General features: G+C 45.1%; 1 protein-coding gene across 1 annotated transcript in view; it reads left to right on the top strand.

Annotated features, from left to right (window-relative positions):
• The window catches only part of AP2M1 (adaptor related protein complex 2 subunit mu 1), a 164,070-nt gene that overhangs the window by 92,922 nt on the left and 55,413 nt on the right, over window positions 1–15,735 (top strand). Inside the window, exons 5-7 of the mRNA XM_086944460.1 lie at window positions 11,740–11,875; window positions 13,535–13,676; window positions 14,002–14,121. Of these exons, the coding sequence (XP_086800586.1) occupies window positions 11,740–11,875; window positions 13,535–13,676; window positions 14,002–14,121 (398 nt within the window). The remainder of the gene's footprint in view (window positions 1–11,739; window positions 11,876–13,534; window positions 13,677–14,001; window positions 14,122–15,735) is intronic.

The raw sequence follows: 15,735 nt of genomic DNA, 5'->3' as shown, positions 1-15,735 counted from the left end.
CACTTCATCCTTCTACAGAAGAGTAGACCCCACCAATTGAATCCCAAAAAGGCCCTGTCCTTTTACATTGATTAAACAAAAGTCCACCTAGTGGACGATCAACTCTATTGGATTTACATGAACGAAAAAGGCAAGGCAGTGCAGAAGAGAACCATCTCTCGATGGATGTACTTCGCATTAATACCTAGTTAAGGAACAGCCCCCTGAGGGCTAGCAGCACCATTTTACCATGACCAATGCTACCACTACTTTGTTGGCATGTGGGGTACCTGTCCTGGACATATGCCCAGCTGCTACGTGGGCTTCCCTCCACATGTCCACAAAGCACTACTGCTTGTCCAGTTGGGTCTGTTGAGACTGATATTTTGCCTTTCGGTCCTCCAGGATTATCTGGTTTGAGACAGTTTACAGACCCACCTCTTTTGAACTATTCCTTGGGTATCTACTCTATGGTGAGGAATCTGCAGATAGAAGTGTCTATTTGAAGAGCAAGTTACTTCCCTTCAGTCATGGTTTTTCGGGTAGAGACTCCTCTAACTGTGGATTCCTCGCACTCTCTGACTCCCCGATCTGTGAACCAGGCTCTTCACTCTAACATACTGTTGGATTCTGCATACTGGGAAAACTCAGTCTGACGGGACTCCAATTTTTTTAGTGCAGAAATAGCCACAAAAGAAACCGATGTCAGCACGCTGGGATGGTACCTATAAAGGCACCGCGCAAGCCACTGCCGACGCAGAGCCGATAGATGCCAACACAGAGATGCTGGCCGAGATTGTCTGGATCCAGTCTGACGTCATGGGAATATTTTTTAGGTTAAGGAATCTATGAGTCTCTACTAGAAAAAGCATGTTCAATGGCATTTGAGGCTGTAGATTCACATGCTCTGCATACTCCTGCCAAATAGTGTTGGGTCTGGAGTTGTGCAAGTCGTTTTTCTTAGAAAGTCCTTCGAGTGATTAGATGGGGTGACTCTTCATCTCAGTGGTAGTGCACATGGACATCGTCTCCATTATTAGTTAGATTCTTTTTATCTCTGCTGTCTCGATTGTACGTGTGCCTCCGCTCAGTGTTTCTACTCCTTTTGTGTTTGATTCTGTTTTTATTTTCCTCTATCTTTAACTGTATTGTTACTGTTTGCATCTCCATCTGCGCCTCCTACAAAAACTCCACCAGTTCAACTCCGTTCAACCGTAGATCCTATGGGACCTACCTTCTACATTGTTACCAGGTTTCCTGAAAATGCTCCACTGGTAATGGAACGCATGCCCTTTCGGTTCTGTCCTTGTTGTCATGCGAAGTACCCGCACAGGGACCAACATTCGATGTGCAACGTGTCTGTTTTCAAACCACTATGACGCATACAAATCGTTCAGATCCAGAAACACTCACTGAAGGGCTTGTCTCATCGATGCCTCCCCAAGCCACGGACAACACTCCCGACATTTTCGGTGAGGAGCACGCCCAGGAGCAACCAATTGCCTTCCCTCTCTACGAAGCCTAGGCTCTGACCTCGAAGTGTATATGTGGAGATGCAGGAACATCAATCTGCTCAACCGCGAGTACTGCAGCCCCTACCCCTGGCCTCCACCCTTAGTTGACCAAAATACCTTTTGGCTTTGACAGTTACACAATCCGAAGTCACTGGTCCACAACTGCTACCTGGCCATGGTCTGATACGGAAAAATTTTGGGGTGTCATCTGGCAGCATTGATTTTATTTTTTTGTATTAAGCTTCATTTGAAGTATGCTTATTGTCATTATAATGTGATGGTAGATTCCCCTGAAGAAGTTGTTTTGATACCCGAAATGCATTGGGACTTGCATAATCCACGCTTGACCTTTATGAATGACATCTAAGAGATGAACAGTTTATTTCATGAAATTTCTACGTTTGAATAAAGCTTTAACGACCAAGCAACCTATCTACTGTGTCAAGGACAATCATTGAGACATTGTGAATAATTTATGCGTTGCTTGTGATTTTAAGTTTTGTCTATTGATTTGAGCTAGGTTATTTGGAGAATATTGTTGGGCACTCTTTGAGTATATCTAGTAGTGCACTTTGTCTAAGACTTCGGTCCACGTTTTCCTTTTCAACTTTAAATCAGGTGGTTGTGTAGAACCTTTATACACAAATGGGGCCGCTCCTATTAGAATGACCTAAAAAGTACTCAAGTGTTGTGTATGTAAGTGTGGACATCTCACAAAAAGTTAAGGATTGGCCTCACACACCACCTGGTGTCATGCTTTATCATTGGCCAGTCCTTGCCCTCTAAAAACTCGGTTTGATAGAGGGCGGGCATACACCTGACGACAGGGATGCACTTCTAACTTAGTGGGGGCCGTAAGTGAGTGAGTGACGACGACCCCCCCCTTCCTTCTGCACACAAAGCTGGCGCAGTTCTTTACGAAGATTAAACTCAGGGATTTCTTCGGTGACTATGAAGAACACAGGTCCGAGAATAATACTGGATTAAGGAAGAAATCTACTTTATCACCATCGTCACAAGATGTACCGTGTAACATACAGGCTTTTGAACAAGCAGTCCTGAAAGGTGGAGAGGATCGATTTCCAAAACACACAAGGTTTCCAAAACCTGACGAAAGGCAAAGGAGTGCACTTCAATCCTTTAAGAACAACAGAGCGCTGGTAATTAAACCAGCCGACAAGGGGAGTCCAACCGTACTCATGAGCCTGGATATGTACCAGAAGGAATGCAATAAATAGACTGAGTGATAAGCTGTGAGGTTTACAACAGCAATCCTACCAACTGTCTCTTGAACCGAATTAAAATCATGGTGAACGAGGCGGTCACCAATGACTGGATAACGAAACATGAAGCTAAGTTTTTGACCAATGACAACCCCGTACACCCAGGTTCTACACCCTCCCTAAGATCCACAAGGGTAAAACACCACCACCAGGTAGACCAATCGTGTCCGGCATTGGTTCACTATTGGAACCTCTGTCGCAGTTTTGCGATTGGTTCCGCAAACCATTTGTTCAAAAATCCAAATCCTATTTACATGACACGAAAGATGTCCTATGCCACCTACGGGACCTGGAGTTAAACAGCACTGAAGACTTATTTATAACTATGGATATCTAGGCACTTTACACAAGTATCCCGCAGAGACGTACTCTGGCAGTGATTGAACAGATCCTTCTAAATATGGAATGGATTTACACTACCCCGGTACACTTCATTTTCGAATGTGCGGAAATTGCTCTGACTGAACTTTTTTGACTTTGAAGGCACTATATACCACCAGATCTCAGGCCCATCCATGGGCAGCACGTTTGCACCGAGCATGGCGTGCCTGTATGTACACCAGTTTTAAGAGGATTTTATCTTCAACCAGAGTAACCCCTATGTAGCACAACTGACGACCTGGAAGCGCTACATAGACGATATACTCATCTGGCGGGGTACAGTGGAATAAGCAACACTATTCACACAATGGATTAACTCTAAGGATGAACACTTGAAGTTCACACACACACTATTCATAAAAACCATGCCATCTTTTTGGACTTGGATATCTCCATGAGCCCAGAAGGGATATGTACTAAAGTAGTGGGGGACTGGCCTCATTCTTGCCAAACTTTCCTGCCCTCCACCCCTCAAGAGGAAGCTGACATTTGAGGAAGCACTGGATCTGCCTCTTCTCTTGGGAAGAAAACCATGGACAAGGCCACCTTTCTTGCACATTACACCTCCTCCTCCAACACCTTCACCACCACCACCTCCACCACTACCTCATTCTCCGCCACCATTTTCTCCATCTCGGGACCTCTTGGCCATATCACCTCATTGGTCACCACATTCCGACACTGGTGGGCACGGGGGGCCATAAGGGGTGATCCATGGGACTACCATACATCCCAGTACAAATAAATCCTTACCCAGCTTGCCCTTTCCCTCCTGAGGACTCTACCTCATATCACAAGGTCATAGCAAGACCAGCAGCGTTCCGCAATGTGGAGTTACTCGGGGAGCCACATGAAGAGGACTTCCTTTTTGTCTGTCTCTCTCTCTCTCTCCACCACTTACAAAAACACAGTATTTGTTCATGCTCAAAGGTACGATGCAACATACCAAACACAATTTTAAGGACTCAGTTAGTACAAGGGTTGTCACACCTGGAGTAGATAAAAAAATACAAGCCTGCACAATCTACCTATTTTTTTTTTTAATCAAAGTTCCGCTGCCACCAGACACTCTAGAGACTCTCTGGTTTCCATGATAGCACGCTAAAGGGCTAACACCCAAGCCACTGGAGAATCTGCCTCCAGATAAGGAGAGCAAACCGATAGATGCTACAGGGAAAAGGGATGCCCACCATTGGCGCATTGCTAATTCCCAGGCTCTCCTAGTGTGGTACGACAGAGCTCACTTGGACGAGATAGAGGAGCTACTTCAGTACCTCCCAGAGGAGAACAGAAAAAGGGGTCAGCAGCCAGTAGCAGAGTGGCAAACCATTACTAATACCTCCATATGGTGTGCCCTAGATGCAGCAGACACTGCAGCACATAGAATTAATACCAATATTCAGAAGTGTCTGGATTTCTGGTTTCAAACTGGAGGTTCAACAGGCTGTTCGTAACAGGCCTTGTGATAAAGAGCATTTCTTTGGTCCCCAAGTAGATTCTACTTTGGAGAAGATAAAAAAACCTAGAAACTGCTAAAGCCTTAGGAGCAGTACAGGCACCTACTCCCAGGGGGACTTTTTGTCGCCCAATCTACCATGGGACCTAGAAGTCTGCTTCGGCATCCACTTGGTAACAAATGCAGTCTCGAAGCTCCGACGCCAAAAGCTATTTTCGTGGACCATTTAGAGGCCAACAACAAGGGTAGAGGTAAGGGTGCCTCTACTTGTGAAGCAACACCTTCTACCAAACAGCGATTATCCTAGCCTTATCCTAACCTACCCCCACCTGCTCTCCCCCCCACCCCCGACCTCAAAACATCTGTCATGGGCAGACCACAATATTTCCATCCAACATGGCATTCAATCACCCTGGACAAGTGGGTGGTAGCCATTATCCACCATCGCCATTGTCTGGAGCTCATTACCACACCGCACAACATTCCACCTCACACTCCCAGATTAACTCAGGAGCATCAAACATTACTCGGGCAGGAAGGTCAAGCCCCCTCCTCAAAGAAGCCATAGAACCCGTTCCTCTTTAACATCAGGGCTCAGAAGTATACTTTGTACTTCCTAATCCCCAAAAAGGACGGGTCTTTAAGGCCAATCTTAGCTCTCAGACCCTTAAACAAAAACATCCTATCAGAACAGTTCCACATGGTTACCTTACAAGATGTCATTTCGCTTCTTCACCAAGGTGACTTTGACAACACTAGACTTAAAGGACTCCTACTTCCACATACCAATACACCCAGCGCATTGCAAATACTTAAGATTTGTCGTAGTGAGCAAGCATTACCAGTTCAAGGTTTTTCCATTCGAGCTGACCAATGAATCTCGAGGGTTCACCAAATGCTTAGCAGTTGTCGCAACACATCTGTGCAGACAAAATGTCCAGGTATTCCCTTACCTGGATGACTGGCGTATCAAAGCCAGCATTCTTCATCAGTGCCAACAATACACTCAGATGACAATAGATCTTCGCAATTTAGGGTTTACTATGAACGCTCCCAAGTCTCACCTGCAATCATTACAAGTTTGGCCATACTTGAGGGCAACCCTAAACATACAAATAGAATTTGCTTCCCCCAATCTCGCAAGAATAAAAAAAAACTTTCAGGCAATACTACTTTAGTTTCAAATGAGTCAACCACTCTGTTAGGATGGTCATGCGTCTGCTAGGGATGATTGCTGCCTGTAGTGCCTTTGTGCCGGGGCAAGATTACACATATGCCAATTACAGGAATGTCTAGCTTGTCATTTGACAAATCTGTTGGTAGACTGCCACACTCTCTGTTCTCTGCAATGGTGGAACACCACCAACCTGTTTAAGGAGCAGCCTTTTCTCAACCCTGTTACCTACATCATTCTCATGACACTCCTCACACCCACTCAAAACAAATTGACCCTTTCACAGCTACAGCACAAAACATTATTTGCGTTCTACTTCACTTACAAAGGGCTGCTTTAGCATTCGCTTTTATAAGTTTGCATCTTGCTGCTATGGCTGCCATCTCCAAAATCAACACCACATTTCGCCCTTCAAAATTCCAGCCAGCAAAGCCTTCATGGAAGGACTTAAACGTGTTATTCCAACTCTGATTCCTCCTAAACGTTCATGGAACCTTAATATAGTACTCACAAAACTCATGGGTCCTCCTTATGAATCCTCACACTCATGCCCTCTTCAATTCTCATCTTGGAAGGTGACATTTTTAGTCGCCATAACTTCACTTCGATGTGTTATTGAGCCCCAGTCTCTAACCTTAGAAGAACCATTCTTCCAAATACACAAAGACAGGGTGGTTCTTCACAGCAACCCTACATTTCTACCTAAGGTAGTCTCTCAATCAATCCATTGATTTGTCTTTTTCCCCCCCTCAACCTGATTCTATGGTGTAAAGAGCACTACCGGACATTCGATATCAAGAGTGCTTATGTTCTACATTGATAAAAACTAAAACCTTCAGAAAGTCAAGCAACTTTTTTTCACCTTTTCACTACCACACAGAGGCAACCCTATATCCAAATCAGGCATAGCCAGATAGATAGTAAAGTGTATTCAATGCCAAGGCCAAGCTACCTTTACCTGTTCCTCCCAATGCGTACTCGACTTGCAAACAAGCATTTACAATGCAATGGTTTCGCCTTTGGAAAAGTTAGAGCTATTGGCATTGTAAATGACAAAATTTGTATTTATGTGTTGGTTTTGAAAACAAATAAATAAATGGCATTGTCATTTACATTGCCATTAGCTTAATCTCTCGCAAACGTGAGACCTATTGTACCCTACGGACGAGCTCAGCAGACAGCAATTACTACCACACATACACACAAAGAGCCGCACACGCACACACACCCAGAGCCAGCCACACACACACACCCACCCAGAGCCACACACACCCACCAAGAGCCACACACACACACAGAGAGCCACACACACACACCTAGAGCCCCACACACCCAGAGCCACACACACACTCACTCAGGAGAGCAAGCACAGCGAGGGGGCAGGGAAGCAAGCACAGCAAGGGGGCAGGGAGGCGAGCCCAGCGAGGGGGCAGGGAAGCAAGCCCAGCGAGGGGGCAGGGAAGCAAGCCCAGCGAGGGGGCAGGGAAGCCAGCCCAGCGAGGGGGCAGGGAAGCCAGCCCAGCGAGGGGGCAGGGAAGCCAGCCCAGCGAGGGGGCAGGGAAGCCAGCCCAGCGAGGGGGCAGGGAAGCCAGCCCAGCGAGGGGGCAGGGAAGCCAGCCCAGCGAGGGGGCAGGGAAGCCAGCCCAGCGAGGGGGCAGGGAAGCCAGCCCAGCGAGGGGGCAGGGAAGCCAGCCCAGCCATGTTTCCAGTGCTTGGCTATTCTGAACAAACCACATGTGAGGGTGTTACCATCATAAATTGATTACTGCAAATATTCCTTTCATAAATGTATAGCTGCTAGCTCCACTAATGTGGATGCATATAAATGTTGATATCTTTTAAAAGGAAAAATGTATACAATTAATAAACTGTTTTGAATTATTCCTTGATCAATTCGTACTGTGATAACTACTTGTACTTTTAAGCATTTACTAAATGCCAATAAAGTTATTTGACTGATTAACTCAGTTCGTCATCCCACCTTTGTACCAGCGTCAGAGAAACACTCGACATTACCTTTAATACGTAGCTCACACCTGTGACACACCTGGCACATTTCCTCCTTGCCTAGTTAAAATGCCCCCTAAACGCCCATAATGCGTCACATGATGTCATGACGTGAAACTCAGGGCAACATGTTGTGCACACCCAAGTCTGTTCCATGCCAAACAGTGTCCGCATCAGAACCATAACATTTGGTGACATTTTGTTCTAATGCCATGCTAGGTACCATGTACGCATTTTAATGCACACTGTTCCATGGAGCTGCCAACCAAAGACATGCTCAGCCCATTCCAACTCCTTAAGGATCCTCAGCAGAGGCATGGCTTCCCTTATGCCAACTCCAAAAGTTCACTTCATCCTGTTTTAATGCCAAGTCATGCTCAACAAATGCCACAGTGTCATGATGCCAGCCCCAGAGTCCCCTTCATCACATACCAGCTGGTCCTGTGGCTATTCCAAGTGACACAATCTTAACACCTACCGCAAAGACGCCATCAGCACATGCCCCTTATGCCAGCCACGCGGACACATTCAGCCCATGCCAGCCTACTCTCGTCAAACCCAGAAAACACTTTGTATGCCATTCCTCTTTAATGCCAACCTCAGAGTAACACTCAGCACGTGGCTTCCTACCTTATGGCAACTGGAAAGACATTCAGCACGTAATGCCTACCTCAGAGGAATACCCACCCATGGTGCCCTCATTCAAACCCATGCCTACTTTGGGCATGCCATCTTAATTTAATGACAACTCATGAAAGCACTTGGTACATTCCATCCTCTCCTTTAAACACCTCTGAACTCTGCCAGGGAGCCACAATGCCAAACCCAGGGTTACATTCTGCACATGATGCGAGCCTGTCTTAATGACAACCTCTGAGGGCACGATCACGACATGCCACTCTGCTGCCCTTAAATTTTGCTCAGTCACCCACAACACATTGTACAGCCCGGATGCCACTGGAGAGGCAATTCAGAGTCGCCAAACAAACCCCTCCAAACAGCAGTGCCCCGGGCCGCCACCCGCCATCAGCTGCCCCCTTACCGGTCTTGGCCCGCAGCACAGGATTCCAAAGGTGAGCCAGAGCAGGGCTCGCTGCGGCGATGGGTGCCATGGTGGCGCACCCTACCGCGTTGGACAGGACGCTGCCTATCGGCCGGAACTATCCCTTGCTCTCCGAACTCCCCAGCCAGGTTAGGCTGCCTACGACAGCCCTGCAGCGTCGAGAAGCCCTCCTGACGCTATCTGATGCTGGGGTAGGGGACCTTCTTCCACACAAGGCACCTCAGACTCCAGCCATGCTGTCTCCACTCTGCACCGCAGGGTTCAAATCCCTCCCGGACTCACGCCCTGCTCTGGCAGGCAGTCAGCGGCGCGCCCCGGGCTCGCTCACCCGGCGCGTCCTGCAGTCCCAGCAGCAGCCGCCCTCGCAGCCCCGGGCCACATCCGGAGCGAGGCTCTCAGCCCCCGGCTCCGGGAGGCGCGGGCTGACAGGCTGAGGCGGCTGCTACCTGGACGGGGCGTCCACGGGCAGCGCCGCAGAGTTTGGAAGAAGATGAAGTCACAAAACAACAAGCATTAAGCACGGGCACATGGACAGCTGGAGGGGGGGGCGTGTTAACGGGCACACGGACAGCGGGAGGGGACGGGCACACGGACAGCGGGAGGGGGGGCGGGAACGGGATTAAAAAAAATAGTGAAAATGCTGATTACCTGCAAGGAAAGTGAAATCGCGCAGCTCACCCCTGCTCGGAGTAGGGAGCGGGTAGGGTCTGCGTCCTCACAGGGAGAGCGAGCAGGCTGGTGTGACGAAGGATGCAGAGACCAAAAAAAAAAGCACCGCCGCATGACGTGGGCAAAAGCCTAAAATTCTCGGGAGCGCCCACGAATCTGCTCTGGCATTGACGGACTGATCTCTATTCCAATGGCTAGCCTCCATTTATGGAGCTAGCCAATGGAACAGAGGGGCGGGACAACACACACATACTGTAGACATAAGATTTCGACAGGCGAAACCTAAAAGGGAACTATGGCCTTTTTAGGAAATATTCCCGTACCTGACATACGTAAAGCAGCTACATGGTCCACTCCAGACACTTTCACCAAACATTATTATATGGATGTTTCAGCACGCCAATAAGCCAATGGAGGACATGCAGTGCTATGTGCCCTTTTTCAACCCACTGCAAAACCCACAGGTTAGCCACCGCGTATACGGAGTGACTGCTTTACAGTCTATGCCGAGCATGTATATATACAGCCATACATGCCATCAAACGGAATGTTACTTACCCTGTAAGCTTCTGTTTGTGGCTTGTACATTGTCCCTTGTGCCCACCCTCCTCCCCAGAGACCTGTTGCCATTGCAGTTTCTTAAATTTGCTAGTTTTCACGAATTATACATTTAGCATGGTAATCCCATTAGGTGCACATACTTTACACTCCTCTCGCACCCGCCTGAGGGAAAACAATGGAGTTGATTGCCATGCACCTCACCACCAAGGAAAGGAGTCACTCCATCTCGTGACTTGGACTTCTTCAGAGAAAAACAACTTTCATAACTCCTGACCCGATACTAGATGGGAGGAGTATGCAGGTCATGTGAATTTACAGCACTAGATGCCACAAACGGATGCTTACAGGGTAAGTAACATATTCCTACTGAAGAGAACTAACTTTTTCTGTGTTCTCACAAAATATGAACTGTACTTGTGTTGTACTAAACATTTGGTAGCAAGCTCCTCCATGTGTAACAAGGAACACAAGTTCTTTCACTGGTGTTCGCAAGTGTTTAGTTGGTTTAGTCAACCCCCATGCAGAATACCTGAGCAGGAAACACATTTTTAGAAATTATTTAGAAAAGTCTGTTCAAATGAAGTTGCCCTCCGTGAAACAAACAATCACTGTATAAGGTAATGAGTGAAGCGGGAAGACTAGTAATCAAATGCGATTTTCAAATTGTTGGCCCCACCATACTGAATCTGTTTGTGTTACAGCAGAATTTCAAATGCTGTTTTTTTTTTTGCAAGAAGGTGTTATACAGGGACACGGCAGGGGGTTTTGTGATGCAAGCCCAATGGAAAGGTATGCCTTTTGACCCATTCCCCTAGCTTCTTTTCAAAACTGAGCAGTATTCTGATGTTAGCAGCCCCAGCCCAAGCTACTACACTTATGCATGTACCTATGGAGAATGTTATTACACACACTGATAACCGGTAAAGCTCCACCTCACTTCCTGACCAAGAAGCAGGTAGTGTACCATGGCCTGCCTTAGCTTCCGTTACCTTCCTGGATATAGAAGGCTTAGTTTGACTCCTTCGGTATCACCATGCACTGTAGGGGCACAGTGGAGGTAGTCAACCTACGTTAAAACATACTCAAATCGAGGAGCATTGCAGGGTAAACATTTTAAATCATCCGCTAGTTTAACCTTGAGCGCTTTCTTAACTGGTACAGCTGGCATACTCTATCATGAAATACTCTTCAGAGAAGCTGGGACCAGTCAGCTGCAATCTTGTCTTTCTCATCAAGTTCTAAAGATGTATCTGAGGGATTCTCCTTGGCCCCAGTATGGACGGTCAGTGAAATTCTGGCATTCTCAGTCAGTGTACCATCCCTCAAGTTCCACGATGTTACCCCAACTGAAAACGCATCACCTTTTTGTACAGTGGAAAGTTGTGATCGAATAGGCATTGCTTGCTCACAGTTCCCCAAACTAGGATTGTTTTAACTCTTAGATACAGAAAGTCAAATGTCTTTTGAGAATGCATAATTTACAAAAAGTATAGGGCAGCCTATGCAGGAATAGGTAAAGAGAAATGGGTGGAAGATCAAAGGGGCAGCTACGAAAAGGGAAATGATTGCAGTGGTCCGAACACCATTTCATTACAATGCTTCATTTTACTGTGCTCCAAACTCCTTCCACTCATAAATATTTGTTTTTTTAGACAAAAGAAGAACAGTCTCAAATCACCAGCCAAGTGACTGGGCAGATCGGCTGGAGGCGTGAGGGTATAAAGTACAGACGAAATGAGCTGTTCCTGGATGTGCTGGAGAGCGTGAACCTGCTAATGTCCCCACAAGGTAGGCATGCACTTCACTTGCTTAGCTGTTATATTTTTTTCTCTTCTCAACTGTATATTCAGAAATAACCGTGTAATATGGGGTTTGAAAAATGGTTTCCAGAGGAATAGCTGTCACTTTATATGGGTGGAGGTAGGCTCTTTCTACTATATTGCAAAAAGTAAAAATATTTATCAGGATTTTGAAATTAAACACAGATTTTTTCTTATTAAAACCAAAGCCATGTTGCCTGTTTTTTTTCTCGTTTTTTTCTTTTTGAAAAACTGCTAGTGACGAGGTAGCAGTGGAATTATCCAGTAGGGGGGAGGGGATTGGAGTCTACGTCCAACCTTTTCTGTAAAAAGATCTACTTTTGTTCAATGAAAGTTATTCCCTAGTGATCACATCAGACAAGATTGTTAGTGGCCATTCCATGCAAGATTAAAAGCAGTGATCACCTTAGCCCATGAGGCAGGATTGCCAGCAGCAATGTAAAAAGGGCTTTATCAATTTGGATACCTCTAAAAGTGTACTACATAGCATCCAGAGCTGTAATGTACCAAGTTAGCAATCCGTCTCCCTAACCTTGCTTAACTTCACAAATTTCAGCTATAAATAGAACATAACGTGTACTTCTAAAGTGCATTTTCAACCTGAAAAGAATCTTGGCACTTAAAGAATGTTTGTCACCCAGCAGATTGGTTGAATAGTCGAATTGTAAATTCAACTGGAAATCCAACCATTTTTCTCCAAACATCAGTTTGAGTTATGCATTTTTGTCTTGAATATATGGTTTTCAATTTTGGTATACATAGGTTAATTCTACTTAGCAAAAGCTTCAAATTTATTAGGCTGGGGTGCCCACTGTAGAACTCCATCCGGGGAGCTGGGGTGCTCCCAGTAGCTCATGGGCTACTAATCGCAAGCATGTAGTGGGGTTGGAGAATCAGACCTGTTTTAAGTATATTTACTTTAATATTTAGGGTTGCTCTTTCAGACTTATCAGGAGGCAGAATAGAACACTGTTAGACACTCAGTGATGTACTAGGAGTTCATTTAAGGGTTGTAGAAGTGATCGCTCCTTCCCATTATTCCTTTGGCAACTAGGCATGCTCTTGTCTTTGTTACGTGTGTAATCTAGTAGGAGTTGCCATTTCCCCCCCACGATTGCCTCCTTCAAGCACTCTTCATTCACCCTCATTGTTTTATGGCCACATCTACAGCAGATCTGTCATGCATCCCCCCATTCACTCCTATCTACTGAAATGCTTTTCCTTTAGTCCAATTGAGTGCACCTGATAGTTTGCCTGATGCTTTCTCACTACTTTTCATTCACTGTGCTACACAGCCGTTGTGTGCACCATATCAGAAATGGAGTGGATCTTCTTCATAAACATTAAATCCTAATGGACCATGCAAACGGTTCCCATGGTGCACTACTCTCCTGCTATTTTAACCTGGTCCCCAACTTGGTGTATCTTGTGCTCATGAGTTGAATGCAGACTAGTTTGTTCATTTTCTTTTTGGACCCTGAAGTGACCTGTTATTTCAAAGGATGCTCTTGCCACTTAGCACTTGTAAAATAGTAGTTCTTAATCATGTTTCTCATGAACTCTTTCCTTGTATCGAAACCTATATTTCCTTGCAGCACAGATCTCATTTTTTTTTTAAAATCTTTAGGTCAAGTCTTGAGTGCACACGTCTCTGGCAGAGTGGTGATGAAGAGTTACCTAAGCGGGATGCCGGAGTGCAAGTTTGGAATGAATGACAAGATTGTGATTGAGAAGCAGGGCAAAGGCACAGCAGACGAAACTGGGAAAACGTGAGTGTCTGTCTATTGGAGTTTTCAAACTTAAATTTTTCATTTTCTAACTGCTCTAATGAAGAGCTAACCATTTGATGTCATATGTCCTCCTGCTGTGTGATTAGGGCTTGTAAGACCTGTAAAGCACAGGCTGGGCAGAAGCTTGTTGATATTGCGATTTTTGTGTAATCTATACAGGGCCAAGTAAAGTAAAGCTATAACCAACTTCTGATAGTGTTAGATCCTGTGGTCATAGCAGTTAGGGTTTAACCTAGCTGCCTCTCCTGAGTACCCTATTTCTTTACTCATATGCTAATATTGCTATGCTCTTGTCCTCTTTCAGAGGGAAGCAGTCCATTGCCATTGACGACTGCACCTTCCATCAGTGTGTGCGACTTAGCAAATTTGATTCAGAGAGGAGCATCAGCTTCATACCACCGGATGGCGAATTTGAGCTTATGAGGTATGATTACATGGCCCAGTCCTTGGTCTCATTCGGATCAGTGTGTTGTGAAGTTTTCAAAGCTAATCTTGTAAAAATAGTGGCCGCTGTGAACCACATACTTGGGTAATAGATGACCAGTTAGTTGTGTGTCCAGTTAATAGATAAGTTAGTTGAGTGGAGTTAGCCATTACCAATGCCTTATTTAGCCAAGGCAGTAAAACTTTTTTTATTTTTTTAAGTTTGACTTCAACTGTATCGTGTTCCCATAAAATCAGTCTTTTTGACGCACAGGGAACTGACTGTGGTTGCAAGGCCAGGTTGATTTTTATCTAAAAAGGACATTTGTAGGTAGCCCCACCAATGCTGTGTTTTCGCTAAAAAAATTTTAAAGTGGAGAACTGGTTTATTGCTTATAGTTTATAGTCTTGGCAAAGGGTCTGAGAGGAATTGCCTGGTGTGTGGTTAATTGCTGAGGGAATGAGGAGCCAGCAACACTCTAAATGTAGTAGGCCTGTTTGGATGATTAATTTAGAACGCAGTCTGTCATTAGTATGACTGAGGTTGGTTACCTTCTCAGCATGTTTTTGAGAATTCAGTCTCTGATCGTGTAATTGTTTTTATTACTTCAATCAGTAGTATTGCAAGAGTGGTTATATGATGTTTCTGTGTGTATTAGTTTGTCTTCAGGGGGTTTTTGACCTTGAGGGTGCGAATTTAGACCTTAACCCACGCAGGCATGTGTGTTCTGAGAAATCTGATATCCTCAAATTAACTTTATTTCGGTTTGTTTATGAACCATAAAAGTACATCAAAAATAGAAAAATACATTTACAGCAATAGACTAATACACAGTTACATCTCATTTTAAATATTTGCAGTAAATCAGTTAGCATGTGGTTTATAGAGTGACGATAAAAACCCTAAGACAATAAAATACAAGGATTAGAGTTTAAAACACAGTGGAGGCCTAGTTTTTACAGAGACAAACTGTCTACCTACATTAAAGTGGCTTGCTACTACCGAATCAATCTCAGTCTAATTAACCACATTGAAAACAAAAATTTAGCAATAACAGTAACTATTAGTGCATTAGTATCAGTTTTTAAAATTCTAAAAAACTCTATATGGTTCCTGACTCCTAGGTAAATCTGATATGCTGTAGCTTGGGTAGTTGCACGTGTGCGATGTCTGAACATATATTGCTCTGCAGAGGATCCACTGTATACTTCGACCAGACAGGATTGATAGCTTGTGTTATGAAGCAGTGCAAGGTTTATGAAGAATATGGTGCTGTTCAGGGCACCACATATATATACCTCTGTTGTATCCATTCTGGTTTTGGGTATGTACGGTATTTGGTCTAATTTCTGCTGTTGCGTACGTGTTGGTATGTGTTTATCATGATTGGTGCTGTTTTTAACTTTACTTTACCCAGAGCTGTCTTAAATATGTAATCAGAATTTGTTAGATGTATTTTGTGTGAGGCTTGGAGGGAGGTGTTGTAACTTTTTTAGATGGGGTGGTCATGTACCACTCCTTCTGTCCTCAGATTTCCTTTCCTGCCTCTGATTATACCAGTAACGTTGTTTGTAGGAAGTCTTCTGCATATATGCTGGCTTGTGGCTGGTGACA

This window comes from Lissotriton vulgaris, chromosome 11, assembly GCF_964263255.1.
Source record: "Lissotriton vulgaris chromosome 11, aLisVul1.2, whole genome shotgun sequence".
Taxonomy (NCBI): domain Eukaryota; kingdom Metazoa; phylum Chordata; class Amphibia; order Caudata; family Salamandridae; genus Lissotriton; species Lissotriton vulgaris.
The sequence above is the reverse complement of the archived record's forward strand: the minus strand, read 5'-3'. Positions and strand labels throughout refer to the sequence as shown.